Source organism: Drosophila elegans, unplaced genomic scaffold, assembly GCF_018152505.1.
Source record: "Drosophila elegans isolate 14027-0461.03 unplaced genomic scaffold, ASM1815250v1 contig_476, whole genome shotgun sequence".
Classification (NCBI taxonomy): domain Eukaryota; kingdom Metazoa; phylum Arthropoda; class Insecta; order Diptera; family Drosophilidae; genus Drosophila; species Drosophila elegans.
The window spans coordinates 9,906,418-9,922,587 of record NW_024545863.1 but is presented as its reverse complement, the minus strand read 5'-3'; the positions used below and the strand labels follow the sequence as shown (position 1 = coordinate 9,922,587).

Sequence of the window (16,170 nt, the reverse complement as noted above, 5' to 3'; positions counted from 1 at the left end):
AAATGCAAGAGTAAATAGGCTTCGACTTGTTGAAATTTACTTCTTTCTTGTAAGCAAGGAGTGGACTAATATTTGATTGTTTTGTACATTTGTTGTTATGGTTTAAACGGAGTGACGTTTCTAGAAGAAACTTTTAAAAATTGGAAAATAAATATTTTGTAAATTGATTACAAATTTTACAGTAAAATTGGCATTTTAAATTTTTTTCTTATATTTTTGTTAAAGTAAATACACGATTTAAGGCAGTACAATTTTAAATTTGGATAGTTTGAAAAATATTTGACAACGAAATCTAGTCATCTATAATAAATGTTCTTTCAAAAACATTTCCTATTTTCTCTATACTACTTCAGACGCTTTTAATAGCAGATTAATATATTGGGTTATTCCGGTTTGGGAAACTAGAGGTTCTTTTATTTTCAGTTAAATATTCACGCACATTTTTCATCACTGATTACAAGCGATTATCAACCCAGACCAGACTTGAATCTCTTCTCTATGCCTATCTGGAAACACACTTCGACATAAGCCGACACAAATAAATAATGATTTATGCATCAAGGTGCCCTTCTGACAGTTGGGCAACCCATGGAAAAAACGAGGGCCTTAGCTCATTAAGTTAAACTGTCAAATTTACATATTCTTCGTCTCATTTTTTTCTTTTCCCTTTTAAACGATTTATTATGAAAAGCTCAAGGACTCGGATTGGCAAAGGTTGTTATCCCCTGTAAATAAATTCTTATCTTCGTAGCGTTTGCTATGTGCAGAAAGTTTTTCTGTCTTTCAAGGTCTGCTTATCCAATTATCAAAACCAGACATTTAATTTTCCCTTCTACTGGCTCTTGCCCTCGACAAATTGCTCGTTCAATTAGCTGCTCTTGAAGATGAACATTGCACTTGAAGAACGAATACAATTTCCAATTCAATTTGGGACCGCGTCTCAAGTTTCGGTCCCAAACAATTTATCATAATTTCCCAAAGAAAATAAATGAGAAAAACGAAAACTCTTGCAACTCAGCAAAGTTGGCACGCCTTCATCGGCAGAGACCTTTCTGCCACCTGCTGTCGAAGACAAATTGCAGGAAAAATGTAAATTTTCTTGAGCGATTCTTTGTTTATTCTATAAGTATTTACTTTTATTCATTTTTCATCCTCTGACAAGGCGACATTTTTCTTATCAGCTAGTCCAAAAAATGTCCCGTTGTTATAACAACATAAATTCACCTAATTGGACACTCCTAATGTAAAAACCTGTGTTTGCTGGTTAAATGGTATTTCAATACAAAGCACAATGAGTTGTTGAAGGCGTTTCTTTTAAACTCAATAAGTGTGCACAATTTTATTTTAACAATTTGAAGCGCAGCTCACCAAATTTAATATGTTTTAAAGCTCAAAGATTTTGTTTGAAAAGCTCAAGGACTAAAACAAGTTGGTTTTAGTTTGTATCAAAGGGAAATTGATTAGATATCCATTAACGAGAAAGCCAAAGAGCTCTGTTGTGCTTGATTACGCTGCAAAAACAAGCTTTTGAATAACATTGCAATTACAAATGTCAAAAAGCTATGGTATATATATCTAAATTACGTTTAGTTAGGGCAGCTATGAAAATACTTTAGGTGTACGCCCAGGCAAGCTGTAAGTTAATTGAAAGCCAACGGCGGAATCAAGGCAACTGTCTTTTCGAATGATGGACGACTGTCTTGCCGAGGAACTGGCTGACAGACTGAAAGACAGTCGCTCTGCGGCTGAAACTCCATTGCCGCCGAACAGTATATTAAATTTAGCTCTTCACGCGCTGATAGATAATCAAATTTACTTCGATTCGTAGTGCACTTCTTCTACTCCTCGGCTGACAGGTGCCGCGCTGTTTGAGTTGCCAGAGCTGGCTCAGTTGGCATAGTTGGCTCAGTTGGCATAGTTGGCTCAGTGGGCCGCGTTAACTGACTGGCGCTGATGGTTCCCATTAAGCCGAGTTACACGTCCGGACTCCCCACGGGCAGCCATCCTTTGGGCCTTAATTAAAATGTAATTTACTACCCTGGAGAACGGTGACGGCGTCTACGTTTGAGTTTGCTGCTGTTGCATTTCCTAGTGGCCAACTTAAATTGACTGGCAAACTGACGGGCTCCAAATAAATCGATGAGTAAAGTTAACTGAATTTGTATTGAATATTGAGCTAGAATATTTTTTCCCGTTAAAAATAAATCAAATAAACACGAAAAGAAGCACACAAAGATATTACAAAAATGAAATCATCTTCAAAACGACTTAATTTCATTTCTATAGGTACATGTATAAACACAATGAATTCCGTTCGTTCGTATTGCAGCTATATGATATAGTTGTCCGATCTTAATAAAATGAAATATCAAACAGTATTCAAATATACTGAAAACAGTTTTGTATATATTTATATACTAAAGGAAAAAAAGGTTGCAAAAGTGGCATTAGGTTAGCTTTAAAACTACAAATTTAAGTAGAAACGGACGAACAGACAGAAGGACATAGATATATTAAATTTATCTACTTTATAGGGTCGAAAATGCTTCCTTTACTGTGTTGCAATCTTTTGGATGAAATTATAATACCCTTAAATCGACAAAACCCTCCCTGATTCTGAAAGTTACAAAGTAGTAAAAATTCTAAAATAATGGTTCGGTTTTTAAAATTATAAGTCGAAAGATATCGACCCAATAAACATACATGTACAGATTAATAACAAGCCTCTATTATGTCTCATTTGACAGACTTTCGCGATTTGTGGTCTTCAGAGGGGGCGTGGCAACATTTCAAAATAAACTATGCAATTGAAATTAAATTCTGCTCGCCCCTTTAAAGGGTCATTTATTTTTAGTTAGCTTTCCTGTTTGCTTTGCCGATGGTTAATGTATAAATAATCAGCTTATTTAATAATCAAACAAAAAAAACTATTAACGAGGTAAAAAAGTCGTAACGATCGCACCTTCAGCATACAAAACATCTGATATCTAATTTTGTGACGAAAAATGAATAACCTTTCGACAAAATTTGTAGTATGTCACTTTCACCGTTTTTCTCCTGAACTAAAAAATTTTTCTAAAGCCTTGGTATGGATTCCCTGTTCTTTTAACGATTACTCGTAACGATCGGACCATCACAGTAGATTTTCAATTCTGCGGCCATTTACAGTATTTTCCAATTCACACGCTCTTGGTGCGCATCGGCACTACATGTACTTGAAAGACATGCAAATTAAGTTGGAACTTAATGTCACACGGGTGGTATCTCTGCTAATATTATTTCATGATTTCTTCAGGGGATATTTTGATTTTATTTATTCGTGTATTAAATTCATAGCAAAAACATAAAATTTCATTCATTTCATTTACTGAAAACCAAAATGAATTACCAATTTTCAAAGTAGTTGCAAAATAACTCAGAAATGGCTATGTTTGTAGTTCGTGTTTGCCTTATTATCTCAATACACATAAACTATCAGATGTATTAAAATGAATCCCCAATCACTCTCACTCTCCGAGAGCTCAAAAAGCAAATCAGCTGCAGACAAATGTGGCAAATCGCCTTGGATTTTCTTCAGTAGGGACCAGACACACTTTAAGGCATAAATGTAGCCTCTTTGCATTCGGGACCTTGGACCTTCTTTGCAGCTTAGAGTATTTTTTTTTATGGGAATTTGAAAAATGCCAAAACATTTGTCCATTTGCGAGCAGCACAGGGGAAAAACGCGTGCGGATAAACCCCAAAAAAAAGAAAAAAAACAGATTTTAAAACTTTGCCAAGGCTGACCCTTTTCTGGCGTTGGCCTTTGGGATTAACGGACAGAAGAAAAATTGAAGCGAGTTACCCCAGGCCAGCCGACTGCCAATTTATTCAAATGCCTTGCAAAGTGCTAAATAAACAAGACTCAGTCCCCCGGCATGGTCATGTCATTTTTCTTGGTTTTAGCTGGGTGCAAAAAAAAAAAAAACAAAATTATAGCACACTTATTTGGTGTCGGGCGCGGCCCCCACTTCCCCGCACTCACCTTGTATGGGCACATAAATATTTAGATAGAGGCAGTCCTCTGATTGATTCTGCAGATAGGGCAGCAATCGCTTCAGATACTCCAGCCTGCCCTTGGGCATTCGTTCCAGCGCCGCCGTCTCGTTGTGGATGTCCGGCAATCTTTGCGGGCAGACTGGGCTGAATCTGTAAAATCGAAAAAAGATTTCAGTGCCGAGCTTGTCAAAGGAGAAACTTTCCCCCGTGGCATTTTGACTGTTGTTCAACCAAAAAGGTTTCCCCACGCGAAGAAAAGTTTTTCGGTAAATAGGCTTATTTTTATGCCCGGCCTCGAATGTCGTTATAAATAGATTAATTTGCTGGAAGTGTGTAATCTTCGAGGGATTTTTTGGGATGAGTTCGTAATGATCCGAAGAGAGACCGAGTCAACGTCCACTTTGTGATTGTCTTTTGGCCATAACAACTTTTTGATTTGAACGCAAAGTTTGCGTTTTAATTTGTTTTTGGTTTTTTTGGCCCCCGCCCTTCCATTTTTTTTTTTTTTTGCATTTTTCTCTTCTCTGCCAAGGCTTATTTTCGATGCTGGCAAATTGGTTTTCGATTCGGCTCTTGTCGTTCAATTTTCCCCATTGGCATATCCCCCTTTGTGGGTGCATTTGTGCAATTTGCTGATTTTCTCCCTCTATTCCTACACACAGGCCATGCAAATGCCAGAAGCGTTCTCTCTTTGCGCTCATTCATAAATCTGATGGGACCTGGTATACACAGAAACCAATTAGGAGCTTATAAGCAAATTAAAGGGCTTCATTGTATAAAGACTCACACCTAATGCTCAGGTTTATAAATTAAATAATGACAAATTTTAACTAAATACAATTATTTCCTTTAAATTATTTATACTTCTGCTTCGAATAGATATATGGTTCTTTTCGGTACTGATTTAGCCCCAAGGCGAGTTTTCTTAACTCAAAACATGATACACTTTTTGAGTATGGAAAAATTTACCTTTAAATTAAAAAAAATTAAATTTACAATTTTTTTTATAAATATGTTAATAATAACATTATCATTTTTTAGCTTATTTTAAGTACCATGAAGTATCGTTTTTTTGGGTGTATACTAAAAATTGTAATTCAAAGTAACCGCTTAATAATATGATTTTAACATTCTTTTACATGTTCTATATAAGTGTTAAGCTTGGAATATACTCAAAATCGAATGACTATATATACTGTACATGCCTTAAAATCTGTGCGCTCGGACGATTTTCTAAAATTAGCTATTTTAGTGATCGACTTTTTTTCGATAGCTTTTTTCCCATTTTTATATATATGCTTTAATTTCCGTTTTCTATAAGTTTTAGTTTTAAATGTTAAAAAAGTCATGAGGTTAAATAGATTTTTTTCAGTGTACAGTGGTTTTGGTTTTGCCAGCTGCTTTGGCCTGGCATTGTTATTATTTGTTTTTAATCTGATCTATGTGTGGGTGGGTCACATATTCATTCAAGTTAACTCCACGTGTTTTCCAAAATTCCTAGTAAATATCCGGTCTCTAGGTAAAATTCTGTTAAAATTTTCGATGGAAATGTTAGATTTTTGGCAATTGCCCTTTGAACGGATTGGTAAACGAATGAAAGGAATTTGTGACCACTAATGAATTAAGGCCAATGCGATTTGTCTGCTGAAAGCCTTCAATTCCATTCGTCTAGCTCTTTCGACCTTCGAAACTCAACTCCCAATTTACAGTTGAGCACTGGGATCCCTTAAAGTATCAGGCTTAACTCATTAACAGCCACAACTCCTGTTGGCCATCAAATTGTCATAAAGCGAAAATCAATAGCAGCATTTAAGGGTAAAAACTGCTTCATTCCCCCATCGGGTGGCCATTATGAGACTTCCTCTTTCAGTCATCCCAAAATGCATTAACATTAATGACATTGCGAAACGAGAATTTATTTTATTTAATTTCCTTAACTTTATTTCGCTGCCGCCCTTTTATCTTTGTTATTACCACCAACGCGGTCACTGCTGCTTTTTGTTTACCATGGCGAGTATATTTAATTTTTGCTTTTTATGGCGTTCCAAACGCCTCGCCGAAAATTGGGAATCTACTTGGAACTGACCCTCAGTGGGTCGCCAGTTTAATGGACGCTTGTGGTGGCCATGCGATTGCCATAATAATCATTAATTTTATGGCAAAACAATAAGGCAGGTAATAAAAGTTTCATTTTCGGGCTTCATTTTCCCTTCGCCTTTTTTTTTTAATGTAGCGGACATGGTGTCAACCCCGGAACCTCGGAACCCTGCAGCCACAGGAACTGGAGCAGCTTGGATGAGCAGAAAATATTAAAAATAATGAAAGTGAAAAGTTTTAACGGCAGCTCCAGTAGTTGGTGTAGTGGTTGCCGCTGCCAGTGGTCCGGGCAGGTACGAAATCCACCTCACCCCTCCGGTTCGAGGTTATAAAAGCCACATTTTGCCTTTTTAACGTTGCCCCCATGGCAAACGAATGGCGCACACTTCTCAAGTGGCAAGCGATCTTGTTTATGCCACTTTGCAACCGCTGAACTTTTGCAGATAAGAACGGGTGCCACGCAACACAGGTGGCAGGGATAGGTGGGCAGAGGGTGTGGGTGTGCGTGTGGGTGTGGGTTTGGGTGGCAAGGCGGTGGTTGAGCTAATAAAGCGGGTGCCACAATTAAGGTCAGGGTGAGTTGTTCTCGCCATCGATGCAGCATTTGCAAATGGCCAGGCATTAAAAACTTGATAATTACTTGTAGATTTTACAGACAGCTGTGGGGGGCAGTAATCTTGTTTCCCTGGTGGCCTATTTAAGTTGGAGCAATCGAGAGGTTTACTATTGCATTTTCACTCTGATGGTTCGTGATAAAAGTGGGAAAACATTTTCAAGTTGTTTTTCCAAATTAAACAGAGTTATTTAAAAACAAAAAACACCGCTTTGGAAATTTGTTTGTGTATGAACTACATTGCCATTGCTACATTCAGATGGAAGAAATTTCAGACTGAAATTATTTGCACTCTATATGACTATCGGCTTTGCAAAATTAAGAAGACCAATTTTGAAAAAGTTTTGTATAAAATGTAGACAATAAGGTTAGTAAAGCTTCGACAGCTTACCCTGTTGATAGTTTTGGCTATCGATGGTGGCTACAAACAAACCATCGATGTTTGCTAAATTGTACGACCATCGATAGTATCGATAGTACTATCGATTGTTTTACCAACCCTAATAGTCAATACACAGGTTCGATTTAATTTTTTGAACTAAATGTTTTTCAACATACTTTTGTGGAAGGATTCTGCGAAAATTAGTGGAAATGAATCCTAATTGCCTTGCGTTTCCAAATTTGACTGCCTTAACATTCTAACCATATTGGATTCCTGACTAATAACTTACAAATATAGATTGCATATCTCAAACATCGCCTGCCTTCAACGCAGATTATTTGCCGCAAACAGATATCTGCGAGATTCGTGCAAACAATTTGAAGATGGTGACCCTGACCGGGGAGAAACTGTTCGGCAACCAGAGCACGCGGTCAAAAGTAAACAAGGTTATGGCCACAGCTCCACCTCCCATCCTATATTCCTGTATACATGCAATTTGAAATTCACAAACAAAACATAAAGCAAAGCTGGCCCGAAATGCTCGAGTTTTGTGTACACTTGAATGGAAGGCCAGGCTAATCTGCATGCAGGGGAAAGCTGCTCAAGAGCAGACAAAGCTGAAGGGTCAGGGTTTTGGGGGTTTCGAGGGGTGCTTTTGCGAAACAGGAGTTCCCATCGCTTTGTGGTAAATAAATGGTAGCCAGGACACCAGCCCGGCCAGAGATCCGCTGGCGCTTTCGGCTTAAGTACATCAAACAAAAGCATAATCTTAGCCAAGCAGAAAAATACACGCATTTACACCGAGAGAAAACTTATTTAGGGTATTCTTTAAGGGTTCTGAATCTCTGAGTTACTGAAATACGGTTAGCTTTTCGTCAGCAGTTCTTACAAATTAACTGGCTGAAATTTCAGCAGTTCAGCAACCCACAGGCTGCTGAAAATGTTGTTGAATTACTAAAAAGCCAGAGAAGTCGCTCTTTTCTATTAAAATTGAGAAGGCAACACTGGTCCCAACATAAAAATCATCACCATATAAATGCAATTGAAGAAGTTTAGACTGTTCCTTGCTTGTTAATAGACCCATTAGTTGGTATTTTCCATTTTTCAAGGAATTTTCCTCGAATTCAACCAAAAGCTAAGGCAAATTAAGCTATGAAAGAAAACAATAGCTGAAAATTTCAGGATGAAACATTTTTGGTCGTTCCCTCAACTGCTGAAAATGTCTGCTATATTTTGAGCAATTCAGAGATGCAGTCGTTTTGGGAATATTAAGGTGTTTAAGGTACTTATATAAAATGTAAAATAAACGTTTTTCTTTAACATTTAATATACTAATATTATTTTATTTACTAATGTTATATAAAATTATTATTATTAATTGTGCATCGTTATGTAGGAAATGAAATGAATTTATTTTCAAAAGAAAGTACTGATGTATTGAAAACGTACTAGTCTTTGTAACGAGTGTATTCAGATTTAAGGTGCTGTATTTGGTGTGTTAAATTTTTTTTCTGTGTAGGCTGATGAACGGAGGGCACCGTATAGCATAAAATTATCCGCGACATTGCGGCCACGTCAAGTAAAATAGATTAATTTTACCTGTGGCCAACGGGCCAGAAGGTTGTCGTCCTCAACCTTCCATCCTGATTTTCCATCCCTCCGACCGCTCACACAAATTAGATTGGCAGGCGACACAGACACACAGACACACACCGCCCAGCCCCTTAACCCCTCACAGCACACACCTCACACCTTCGTCGGAAAATCTCCTTCGGGCGTAAAGCTTTCTTGCCGCAGTCAAATTAAATAAAATCCAATTTAAAATGAATTTTCGCAATTTCATTTAAAACGGGCAACAGTTTGTAGCGGCATCGCCGAGTCAGTCGGCAATTTATGCGGCTGATGTCGAGCTCCAGGTCCTTAACCCTCCCCCGCCTTGCGGTTACCACTTGCTCCTGGGCCTCAAATTGGAATTAACGTTTTTAATGACGAGTCAGCTTCTGTTTGTCGGAGCAAAAGAGATGCCTCTCAAACTGCTGCACGCACATCCTGAAGGTCCTTGCCACCACCACCGCCATTCATTAATGCGCTTTTTATTAGGAAAATCGTTAACTTGAGTTTCCCCACTTAGCGTTTTGCGCCGAGCTTTTACTTTCGTCTTTATTAAAAACTTTGGCGTCATGCATAAAACTCGTCAGTTTATTGCGATTTTTACACTTCGTTTATGAGCCGGATCCGGGGACCCAGGCAGAACCTGGTCAGGAGAGGTTGCCCACTAATCCGCTTGTTTTTCATAATCCTTACGCCACAGGCAGCGGCCAGGACCAGTGTGCAGCCGTTGGAACAACAGCACCGCAGTGCAAAGTGGCTGGCGGAATTTATTTCATTTTTATTAAAGACGTTGACGGAAAGTGCGTGGATGAGGTCGGACTAGTGGGCGTTTGGCGGTGTGGATGTGGGTGTGGGTGGTTTGCCAGTGACACGCGTGGCTTGTCAAAGCCATGAACAGCTGCTGCCTTTGGCGGGCTAGGCATATGTGTGGACATAATTTCCTTTTTTTTTCATGCGTTGCCTCCATTTTTGTGGCTGTGAGAAATTATTTTTGCAATGGGGTCGATGTAAGTTGAGCGGTCGCTTGTGGGGAAAGTATGCGGCGCGCAAAGTTCGGTTTTTGTGTAGCGGAAATTCAGGGTAAACTTTAGTTCAAAGGACGAAATGTGACAGATGAAAGGCTCTGAGCACAGGTTAAATATACATATGCCTCTACTAATGCTAAAACCACTGAAATTTCTTTACAATTATGAAATTAACAAAAGCGAACTACTCTATCGTTGACAATCAAATCTCGAAATGTTTACCCTTTTTCTAAAAGCAAGTACCTTGAACCTGTGTTGGCAACAGCTGCAATTAATCTTGTTAAAGTGACGACATTATTTTACTACGTTAGCAGTGCACAAACTTTATTAGCTTCCCAAAAAAATATCTATCTTTCATTTAAAATGCCATTAGTCTTCCAAAAAACATTTATTTTTACCTTCCTCATAAAAATGTGTAATATTTTACTTATCTAAGCTGCTGAGAAACAGAAACTTTGGTGATAGGGACCCAAGAAGACTAAAGCTAACGAAACCACACGCAAATTTAAGGCCAAGCCACGAAACAATCTTAGCACTTTACCCTCGAAAATCTAGGTGCTATCCATTTCCCGTGCAAAATCAGGCTAATGACCCATTGTGGCAACTGTCCATGGACAACTTTATTACGCTGACGTGCTGAAAAATCTCGGGAGCATTACTCAAGCCGTTTTATTGGCTCCTTTTTCGACTGACCCCCGCTGTCAACAAGACGGCCTGACAAATAAAGCCGCTCACCGCCCACCGCTCACCGGAAATGGGGAAGATGATGCGGCAGAGGCCAAAGTCGTCCGTCTGGAGGCTTGAATTACCCAAAAATTGGCGGGGAAATGCGAGAATGCGAGAATCATCCGTCTGCCGCCAGGCCGCAGGTGGTGTTCTTTGTTAAACTTGAAAAATTATATTTTATTTGCCGGGCTCCGCTGTGCGCTGTACTGATTTCGCGGCCCTTTTCCATTGGCATGGAAAAAGGGGAAAAACTTTTGCTGCGTCGCGGCCCCATTTCGTTTCCCTTTTTATAACAATGGTAAACAAGGGAACCAGGAATATCTCTGGGCATCTTTTTGAATAATGATTTGCCACTTGGGAGCATTTGTAAATTAGATGCCGCTGTGTAGCTGCTGTTGTCCCACCGCCGCGCGGTTCGCTGCCGGGGACAGCGTAAATATTTAATTTGCGAGATATTTCGAGCGGAAGGCGGCCGACTAAGTTGACCTTTGACTTGTGTTCCCCATTTTTTTTTCATTCGCTACTTTCAGAAGCCATTATCATTATACCCATTGTTGTCGGCGGCCGGGCAAGGGTTGTAGCGTTTTCCATTACTTTCATTACTTTCGGCCACACTCAGCTATCCACATTTTCGGACCGCCGCCTGCGCACTTGACTCAATAATGAGTCAGTTAATTGAGGTGACAATTGCTGGGCACTCTCGAGAGACTCGGCCCTTGACTTATGGCATTTTGATCATTTTATGCACTCGAAAGGCAAATCAAAGTCAACCCTTTTCGAAATGATTTAATGCTTTTAGATGGACAAAGCATTCTCTCTTAAGGAAATTTATGAAGTTACTTAGACGGGGGTTCGTGTTACTCCTGATGGGACTGAATACAATAATTTTTTGGACTTTTTGTCATTCAAAGTTGGGAGTTTGGCTTAAGCATCTTTCTGTCTTCTCTAATATGAACTTTTACGATGATTATGGGAATGTTTCATTCGATAAAGAGTTAATTCTAACTTTTGGAAAAAACTGAGATATGTATTCTTTTAACGATAAGCCAAAATATGTATGTTAGCATTAGCATGTTTTAAGCAACTGAGTTCTTTACTTCTTTAGTAGTGAAATGCAATTTAATTTTGATTAATTGGTTAATATGAGATTACCAAAACCATAAATTCTCAGTTGGAATGCTATCTTTGTTCTTTGTTTTCAAACGTACACGTAAAGAAAATCACCACAGTTAAATTATAAATTAACATTTTTGATGTAAGATTAAATATAAACTTACTTAAAATTAACTTAAAACATAATAATGTCATTACTTACTAATTTATTTGGTTTATCCAATAGAAAAATTGTAGATTTTAATTAAATACTTAAATATAAAAATGCTTAATACTTAAAAATAAAAATATAGGTGTAACACACTTTGATTTACACACAGCACCCCTCGGGACTAATTCAGTACCGAAAATATTTAACTCAAAGTGAAAATATTTGAATTTTTCTTTGGGCTTAATAGCACATAAGATCACATTTCTAAGGGGGACTGGTCGACTATTTCGAAATTATTTCCTGAAGCGGAAGGAAACAATTTGACCTGCACCCGCTTCATTGGCATGTAGTGCCCCTTAAAATATAGTGAGCTGACTCACCTGTCCGCCTTTTTGACGCCGGACCACATGGCCGCCGAGACGGGTGGCATGAACCGCAAGTTGCCGACCGGCGGCGAGGCGTAGGGGATTCCCCGGTACGCCTCGACCGGATCCAAGTGCCGCCCATCCAGTTGCACAATCACGCCCGTCAGGTCGCCATTGCGTGTGTGGATAATCCGCGACGACAGCTGGGCGGGTAATTGATCGTGGTTCGTGTTGGAGTTCGAATTGGAAAACGAATTCGAATTCGAATTCGAGTTGCTGTTGTTGCTGGTGGGGCGGCCACTGCGGCTGCCACTGGCGCCGCTGTTGTTGTTGGCGGCGGACGAGGACGAAGTGAGCGACAACGAGGGCACGGAACTGGAGGTGGCGCTGCTGGAGCCGATCAGCACGAGTCCGCCGTTGTTCGTCGTCGCGGGTCCCGAACCGGAGCTCCTCTGCGAGGTGCTCAGGTTTCCGCCGTTGCTGCTGTAGCTAATCCCGGCCGCCGTGCAACTGGATACGTGTACGTCCAGGACCACCAGCACCAGCAGAGAGGACCACGCCCCCGTCCAGGTCCACCTCCACGTCCACGCCCCCCTGGTGGACGACACTTTCCGCCGCGTTCTCGTGGCAGCTGAAGGCGGGAGTTGTCGCTTCGAGTGCAGCAACATAACCATTATAATTACTGGTCAAAATGGCCACGTCGCAATGTTGTCGTTGTTTTTCCGATAACTTGATGTCCGACTGCTGTTTTGTGTTCTTTCTCTCCACTCTTGTATAATTGACCACAAGATAGCCGTTCGTGGGGTGGCCTGATTTTCGCTTTGCTTGTTTCGGCAAGGACTTACACTTTTTATGTCCCTTTTTATTAATTTTACTTTACAGCAGCAATCCGTTTTTTGTTGGGTTTTTGGTGCAAAAAGTGGCAGTTTAAGTAAACTGGAAAGAGAATCAATAAATTTGTTTAATTAACTGTTTTGGATCATTAAATTGCAATGATTTTTATTTAGTATTTTACAATGGTATAAATGACTAGCTCAATAATACATTTGATTTTTATCACCCATAATTTAAAAAAGGAAGAATTACTATAGTCGAGTGGCCCGACTACTCAGCTTGTCCATTTAAAACAGATTTCTTTTTTACGCAAATTAATTTTGCTAATTACTTCTAAAACAATAGCTCGGTTTGAAAAATATTTGAGTCTACCGGTAGGTATGACCAAAAGGCACATACATAGAATTTGTATTCTTGATCTTAAATTTCTAGCTTTTACAGTTTCCGATTAGTTTCCGGTTATTGATCCTGATCAAGAAACGCTTTCTTTTATCTGGGACATACTTTTTAACGAAAACTGTGTACCTTTTTACTCCACGAGAAATATTGAGAGAATGTAGAGCAACAAAAAAGTGTACAATTGCGTATTGCTTAATAAGGTCTAATAAATGGCAATCAAATCACAATTAAAAAACAAATAAATACATAAGAAGTAACTTATTAAAAAATATTTGTCGAGGAATAGTTTTTGTGGATAACTCAACATTTTAAGTTTGAGATATTTTAAGATTTTCACATGGCTCCATAACTTTAACTAATTAAGCTTAAGTCTAAATTCTATAAGGTCTCTTTCTGCATTCTTCATTTGGGCTCTTCTGCCCTCATCAAGGCAATTCGGCGGAGTTTGTGTCTTGAAGCATTTCATTCGGTCCTTACTGCCCTTTTTGTTGTCTGACTAGAGGCATTCCCCCAAAAAAAAGGTGAACAAAAGGGGTGGGATGTGGGTAAAAACTACTCCGTCCACTCGTTGCCTTTTCCTTTTTCTTCAGCTTGTTTTTGGTATGTTAGCCAGCTGAAGCATCACCTTGTTTGCACTTGGTGTAGTGTCCTTGCCCTTGTTGTAGACGACAACAACAAAAAGGGTGGAGGGGCTTAGTGGGCACCAATGAATGGATGGGGATGGGCGGGCAGCCAGGACAGTTGGCATTTTGCATATGCCAGACATGTCAGTCTAGCTGGCAGGCAGAGCAGAGAATCCTGACAACACGGGGAGAATGCCTACGTGCAAGGACTGAGAAGTGGGCGGTGTAGGGTTAAGGTGCAGAGTCCAGAGGTGCAGAATCCTTTTCAGGGCCCAATTGGTGACATTGGGTCATTGGATCAACAATTCGAAGGAGTCAAATGATGGGCGGCCCGGTAAAGGGGTTTGGATGTACGGGTTATTAACGGATTTGTTTTCAGGTACCTTTAATTGATTTGTAGACTTAATGCCGTTTAGTCTTCTTTTAGATTATGTCCTTGCTGCTATCAAATTGTCAGTTAACAAAAACTTAAAAAAAGGATTGAAAACAGCTTTTTGATGGCATTACTTATTTAAAAAAAAACTATTGTTTGTCAATAGATATAAAACTTTTTGCCATTTTACTTTCATTTCTTACAGCCAATGTAATTGCCCAATTCAAACAAACATAAAACACAGATTAAACACAGATTAAACACAGATAGATTTTTGTTATAAATAAATGCTCTTTTTATTAACTTGTTTTAACATAAAAGAAACAAAAAAAAAATAAAAAAAACATAACATATAAATAAACAAAGACTTGCATCAATTGAAAAATGTTTTTATCAAAGCATATTCCGTTGAAAAAAAAGCCTTTGAATCTATTTTATTGTGTTGCTAGTTCAGAAAGAAATTTAAAATACATTTATTTAAATATTTTGTTTTATTCATAAAACGAAATGTTTTTGCTAAGCGCATCTGGGTTAACTTTTGCCTAACTTTAATTTAAAATTCAACTTTGCTGGGACATTGTTTCTCAGAGTTTACTTCGGAAGTGGTAGAATCGAACTTGCCTCCGATATTGGCTGCTGTAAGAGGTTTACCCCACTGCAATCTTTTTCCCCTGCAGCCTTTGTCTTGAGTAAGGCACTCGGCAGAACCATAAGCCCATGGTGACATCTCCTGCTCCGCCCCCTAGATATTCCTTCTCTCGGGAAAGGAAGGCATTTTTATTCAGCTCGCACTTACTTATTCCGTGCGTCGGCTCTGCTGCTGTCTGCGGCTCGAGTGCAGGTGCTAAGCCCTTCTGTCGTGCACGAGCGTTGGATGTCCTTGCTCCTCGCTCCTCGCTTTCTCCTGCTTTCTCCTGCTTTCTCCTGCGACCTATTGCTGCTCCTGGTTGAGAATCACTTCACGTACTGCTCTCTCAGCCGCGTCGTCTGCTGCTGCTGCGTTTTTTGAATGCCGGCACGCTACAATTGTCATGCAAGCGGACATTCTCCACGGAGACGTTCACGTACTCAGCGATGAGCAGGATTCCGGGCAGGAGACGATAGCAGACTCTGGTTGGGCCTCTGGTTGATGTCCTCCATGGCCGACGATGCTGCAATCGGATCAGAGAGATGGCACACTTTTATTAGACCTTCTATTCGCCTATGTGGAACCTAAAGTATGCTTAGCAATTAACTCGACACGCGCCATTTTGCGTATTTAGAGGGGTAAACAGTTTGTCTAAGGAGGAGAATCCTTAAGCGATTTCCTTGCTTCTGCGGTATTACCAATTTTCTATTTTGTTTTGCTTCAATAAATATTGTTTGAACACTCTTTTAAATCTAATTTTAATTTAAAACAAAATATAAGCCTTTGTGTGTAAAACTTCTTAAACAAACATCGGTAACAAATTTTGTAAGTTTATTTTTTTGGTAAAGAAAAACCATTGAAACTAAATTATTTTATTATTAAATTGATTGGATGTGCCCCGGTACAGAATTTGTAATATAAATTGAGACAAATATTTATTATGCTGTGTTTTGTCTGGGTTATTTAAAGTGCCTCTTGTTCTTTCTATTTGCTCTTCCAAAATATTTCAAGACCTTGAGTCAGCCAAACACACCATAGCCACCACACCAGGTCATTAAGAATTTTAAATATGGCAAATATTTAATTTTTGTTTATTTCTAAGACAACAGCGAGTGATTTTAAGCGAATATCAAGGCTGCCTTTCTCCGTAGCTAAAACATCAATTCGATTCACTTTGCTATATTCTTTGATA

At 39.2% G+C, this 16,170-nt stretch overlaps 1 protein-coding gene across 3 annotated transcripts in view; it reads right to left on the bottom strand.

Annotated features, from left to right (window-relative positions):
• LOC108140982 (neuroligin-3) overlaps positions 1-16,170 on the bottom strand; it is an 86,854-nt gene that overhangs the window by 29,757 nt on the left and 40,927 nt on the right. For 2 of the 3 annotated variants that reach the window (XM_017264052.2, XM_017264053.2), the window contains exons 2-4: positions 15,147-15,501; positions 12,137-13,057; positions 4,025-4,188 (exon numbers count right to left, since the gene is read on the bottom strand). In XM_017264052.2, coding sequence (XP_017119541.1) covers positions 4,025-4,188; positions 12,137-12,795 — 823 coding nt within the window. In that variant the 5' untranslated portion in view covers positions 12,796-13,057; positions 15,147-15,501. The remainder of the gene's footprint in view (positions 1-4,024; positions 4,189-12,136; positions 13,058-15,146; positions 15,502-16,170) is intronic. The other variant, XM_017264055.2, reaches the window with a different exon arrangement.